The sequence below is a fragment of the Pinus tabuliformis genome, chromosome 6, assembly GCF_031772625.1.
Source record: "Pinus tabuliformis cultivar Carrire ecotype Pingquan chromosome 6, CPIR1, whole genome shotgun sequence".
NCBI lineage: Eukaryota > Viridiplantae > Streptophyta > Pinopsida > Pinales > Pinaceae > Pinus > Pinus tabuliformis.
The window spans coordinates 697,322,356-697,328,355 of NC_142292.1; the positions used below are offsets into that span (position 1 = coordinate 697,322,356).

Consider the following 6,000-nt stretch of genomic DNA (forward strand, 5'->3'; position numbering starts at 1 on the left):
TAGTGTGACAACACTGCAGCGCTAATTCTTGCATGTGTGGGAGGTACCCTAGAGAATTAGGGTCCTTTTTCCTTTGTTAGAGAGATAGGCTTCTTCGCTTGACTTGGGAGGCCTTGTAGGCCTAATTTCAAACCCAACCAACACTAATTCATGAACTGTTTGATCCTGTTGTTATACCCACAGACTTACCCACCTCTTCTTTGCACGTGTGACTGTTTCTAGCCCTAGAAACAATCCTCTTCACTTCGACCTTCTTCCTCCTTCCTTCGCTTGTCTTGGAGACCCTTTAGGCTTATGTTCTTATCCCAAATAATGAAGTTTGTGTGATTGTAATAGAGGGTTGCTATGACAACAGAGAGACCCTCTCCTTCTTCGCACGTGTGACTGTCTTTTAGCCCTAGAACAGACTTCCAAGGCTTTGGTATTTCTTCCTCCTTTTTCGCTATACTTGTAGACCCTTTCTTCGTCCCTTCTTCACCCTTTTTCTTGGCTACCTTCACTGATTTCAGAGAGATGGATGACGTTGAGAGGGAGTGGACAACCTCTATATATAGAGGACTGTCCCTCCTTTAGGCTGACTTGAGGCCGACTAGCTGTCCTTAGGCCGACTTGACTATTTCTTCATTATTTTCTTTGTTTTGCTTCTTGAGGAGGATGTTGCTTCATGGAGAGGACTTGTACTTGTCTTAGAGGTATTCCTTTGACCTTTATACTATTTTATACATAGTGTAACATGCCCTTAAGGTCTTCAATATTTTCTTTTGACTATTTGACTCACCTATAACACTTTAACTTGTGCTAGACCTATTTCAATGAGCAAGAAACTCATTGACATATATTATAAAAATAATATTTCTTTTCTTGAATAAATACAAATATCAAAAGTACATTTATGAAGACCAAACCTAGTTACATTTTCTTCAACACATGTATGGCTCCGGGGGGGCCTTTGGCAAAATTGGAAATTAAAGTGCTTTTACAAGTGGTTAATACTTCTTTTGCAGAGAGGTGTTGGAGCACCTATAGCTTCATCCACAATGTCAAAAGAAACTGCCTCAATGAAAACTGAGTAGAAAGCTTGGTTTATGTACACTACAACATGAGGTTGTTGACACACTATTGTGAGTGGAGTCGATTTGATAGAGCATATATCACTTGGGACGACAACTTGGAGGACAATTTGGAGGATGGAGCCTTTACATTTAGAACAATTGGAAGCAGAACTTTTGAATGATGAAGATGAAGTAGCAACAACAACATCAATAGCCATGCCACCCCCATCATCCACTAGCATTGCTTAAGTTGCACCATCTTTTCCGCCGCCTCCATTTGTAGCCTCACGTGGAGGTCATGTGCCATCTGGTTCTAGATGTGGCTGTTCGACTATGTAGGAGACTCCCATTGCTCATAGACCACAAGAAAAAAGATTAGAAATTTCTTGTGGCAAGAAGAAATTTTACTTGATAGTATATTTATTTATCTTTTCTAGGTTCCAGTACTTTTTATAACTATGGACTCTTTCACATGTATTATGGTATTTTTTGTAAAAAATATATGATGATTTAAGTTTGAAGTTGGAAATTATAACTCATTGGTAATGAATTATGAATATGATGCTTTGTGAAAGTTGAAACGTTTCATTTCATGTCTAATATTCTTTGTTATTGTTTGGTAATGGTTACACGTACAACTTTACCAATGAAAAATGTTATATATTGAATTTTGAAACTTTGAAACTTTAAGATTGATCAAAATCAAGATGTTGTAACTTGTGGACCCATGGTTAATGAAGATTATAACTACTAGGTGATTGATGTTATATGGTTTAATCCATGTTTTTATGTTTTTTATAACTAATTCATCATTCTACACACTTTTATTGACATATATGCATCAAAATATACAAAAATCACTCCCAAAATCGCTCTTCACCTGAAAGCTTCTAAAATTTGTCGCTCCTTGCTCCTGCTTCTTGCTTCCGCTCCCACTCTCGCTTCCAAGCAACATAACTCTTAGTTAGTTCATGGTTGAATGAAAGAGGGTGCATTGGACAGTAGCAAAGCATGTGCTGTGATATCTATGAGGTACAATCAAGTATGGGTTGAGATATACTTGTGTTGAGAGGATGGTGCCATCTGAGCAAGCAGGTGAAGATATTTCTAATAAAATGGAGATATATAGGTTGGTAGTTGGCACATTTAGCTTTATGAGCATGGCTATTAAGGATAGAAATACCAAAATGCTAGGTACGGTTCAGTTTGTTTCAAATTTCAATGTCTTTTCTTATGTTTTTCTTATTTGTTTTAACTTTTAGATGCTTGGTGGACAACCTATGGTGGAAAATTACCCAATATCCAAAAGCTTGTTTTATGAGTGCTCAATCAAACTTGTAACTCCTCTGGATGTGAGTGCAACTAGAGTGTATTTGATGAAATATACACCAAAATGCACAAGCAAAAAAATTTCAAATGAAAAATTTGAATTCATTATAAATATTGATTTGTTATTTTTAATATTTAAATTTTATAACTATTAATTTATAATTTATGACCCTCATACAGGTTGGAGTCCCAATGCATTAATAACATGGTTTACCTCTACTACAATCTCCAATTGTGGATGAGGCAACTTTAGAAATCCCTTGATGTGGATGCCACTGCGTTGGATTAGATTGATACCATTGCTGCATGGAGGGTTGAAACCGAGAGGCCTATCATGGAATTGGTCCTTGATTGGTTAGAGGAGGTATTGGAGGATGTAACAACTGCAAGGGAGAGAGAGGTAGTAGATGGGAGGAGCAAGAGGTGGAGGAGGAGCAATAGGAGGAGGAGGTGACACTACCTAGCATGGTCACTTGCTGATGACATCAGAGGCTACCTCTTATTTCTTCTTTTAGAAGATGTCAAAGTCCAATTCCTGCCCTAGGGCCTTCTTCCTCTAGAGGAAAAGCCATTACTTTTTCCTGTAAAAGGGGTAGAGGAACTCACTAGTTTATGTACTTAATATTATTGTAGATGACTCATGATGGTGAGATACATTTATTATTTTTTATTGTTGATATTTTGACTCTTAAGGTTGAGTCGAGACTTGGGATTCAGGACATGATTCATTGTTGATATGTGATGTAGCACTAGACTTACTATACATCTTATATTTTAGTTTTCTTTTCATATTTATGTGGCAATGCATGTATTTGATGTTGTGGATACTTTAGTTGCTAAAAATATTGAAAAAATGAATATTTTTGTATTTTTTTCAATGCTGCCGATGTTTCGCTGATTTTCACTTATTTTCTCCCGACTTTTATGATTTTTTCGCTTTTTGGACCCTTTTAGATTTATTCCCCATGCTGACTTTTTCAACATTGGGAAATCCTAAATTTGTGGATAGAAATACTAGAACTTCATTTGTTGCGAGCAATTCAGGTACACAGATCTAAGATGGGCATAATGGAGATTTCGGGATGAGAGAGGGCCCAAGCTGCATAAGGAGGACCGCACAATCAAATAAACAATTATGGTTAGAGTGGACACGACGAATCAAGTCCAAGGGCTTCAAACTACAAAGAAACAAGAAACATGCGTAAATTTAGGAAGACCACAAACTAGTGGACTAGTGGTCAAGGAAGGCCACACACCGTGGCTCTGATACCATTGTTAGAAAACATGAAAAATTGAGAGCAGATTAGCTAAGGCATGTGAAGCGTTATAATTCAAATTATATGCATATAAGTACAATTTTATGACCCTTGGTTTTATCTTGCATTAGGGGAATTTTGAGGTAAAAACAGACCTCAAAACAAAAAATATACTAACAAAATTAACTTTAAAAGAACCAATAGGATTCAGGACGATGATGTCATCCCTAGGGGAAAATATTTTGGAGGGAAAATAAGAAAAATACTATTTTTAATTATATTTTAGGATTATCTTCTTACAAGTTTGCTCAAACGTAAAGTGTAGACACCTGTTAGATGCGGAATACAATTCCACATCCAACGAATACCCACTCTGCATACTTCTGGGTAGACCCACAACAAAAAAAATTGAAAATACATGAAAAAAATCTCATTGGATGTGGAATTGAATTATGCATCCAATGTGTGTTTACACTTCACACTTGAGCAAACCTTTAAGGAGATAAGCGGAAAATACAATAAAAAAAGTGGTTTTCTTTCTTTTTATTTAAAAAATCATAAATCTTATTTTATTATTTTAACGATTATTCTATTTTTTTCCTTACGAGACTCATTTGAGACCTCAAAATTCCACTAATGCAAGTGGCCTCTTGGACTCCCAATGGCTGTTCAAGTTCACTTGAGGCTTTTTGCCTTCTTCTCAAGTGAATAATACAATTTACATAATCCCCTAAGGATTACATTTCTAACACTTAACAAGTCAATCCCAGTTTCGTTCAAATATTTTGTACATCAAGTGCAATTTATAAAAGAAATTGTTCCACTACTGAAGTACATCAAGTCTAATGAGAATGTAAATCCAGGCTTAATGAAGTTTACATTCACAAAATTTATTCCTCCTATTTTTGTCTTTGAAATTGACTTTGTAACAATACTAATATTATGCATGCAACATAAGAAATTGATCTAGAGAGAACTCATGATGTTTTTATTACTGAACTGGAGCTACTATTTTTTGGCGTAACTTTTGTTTTAGGTACATTCATTTAGAGGTACAGCTTCGGAATACTAAATGTTTGATGTTCGATATTTGTAACTTGTCTTTTTGGTAGTTGCAACTGCAAGGTATCTATGTTGATAAGGAAGGAACTGTCACTGATCCAGAATTGCTCATGGAGGTAATGCATGAAAAGTGTATCTATGGGTCCTTGAAGTTGAGACTAGGTTGATTCTCTTTCTTTTCTTTTTCACAGCTTTCTGTCTACAAGTTGTAACTCTTCAATGCTTCGTTAACAGATCATAGAGGTTCGAGAATCTGTAGAAGATGCCAGCAATGCTGATACGCTCAAAACTCTTCAGAGTAAAGTTATTTTAGTTTTATGTAAACATGTTGAATTCGGTTATTTATATTTGTTCCCAAGTACAATTGATTTTCCCATGTCAGATACAAACCAAACTTGAAGAATGCCGAACAACTTTCTCAACTGCATACGAAAGGCATGATTTTGCCTCTGCGGTGTCATCTGTTCAGAAGATGTCATATTATGAACGTGTAAATGAAGAGATCATCAGGAAGCTTTGAATGAATTCTTTAATAATTAAAATGAGGAGGGTCTACACTCAGTCAAGGTGATTGGATAGTGTGCTTCATATATAACACTCTTTGTGGGTGTTGGATTTTACTTCTAAGGGACGGAGTTTCATATTCACAAGCAATTTACCATGGAAACTAGCTGAAAATTAGAGCACTGAAGGTCACCCCGCATGTAAATCCAGGTGTAATAGTGACCTGGATGCCAGCTAGTTCATCCCTTCAACAAAATATTTATTGTACTAGGTTTTGGGGTCATTAACGCATAAGAAGCCAATGATGTCACAATAATTAAAAGGACGTTAAAGCTTACTGATACGAACTGTTATAAAATTTTTCAGAGAGACAGATATAAATCTGATTATATTGAATATAGAGAAGTTGATTGTGACAAATGTCTGATGTGCCTACCTTGCAAACAAGGGATTATGTAAACATGTTTTATCTTTTGTATATATATATATAGAGAGTATAGCTGCATGTCTGTTTTCATTATATTGTGCTTTCATTTACAGTTTATCTGTGCATTGTTTTCCAAAGAATACACACCCATTTGAGGTTCAAAAGGATGGAGTTTCTTATTCCCAAACAATTACCCATTGAAACCAGGTGAAATCAGAGAACTGAAGGTCACCCAGTGAATAGATCTAGGTGGAATGGTGACTTGGATCTTAAAAGACTTGTCAGCAAATTCATCTTCTTGGTATAACAATTATTGTGCGAGGTTTTTGGGTCATAAATGCATAATCATGTCAGAATAACTAAGATTACA

At 35.8% G+C, this 6,000-nt stretch overlaps 1 protein-coding gene across 1 annotated transcript in view; it reads left to right on the forward strand.

Annotated features, from left to right (window-relative positions):
* The window catches only part of LOC149260571 (iron-sulfur cluster co-chaperone protein HscB homolog), a 68,190-nt gene extending 62,482 nt beyond the window's left edge, over positions 1–5,708 (forward strand). Inside the window, exons 4-6 of the mRNA XM_089420871.1 lie at positions 4,750–4,815; positions 4,934–5,002; positions 5,082–5,708. Of these exons, the coding sequence (XP_089276997.1) occupies positions 4,750–4,815; positions 4,934–5,002; positions 5,082–5,219 (273 nt within the window). The 3' untranslated portion in view covers positions 5,220–5,708. The remainder of the gene's footprint in view (positions 1–4,749; positions 4,816–4,933; positions 5,003–5,081) is intronic.
* Positions 5,709–6,000: the final 292 nt, after the last annotated feature.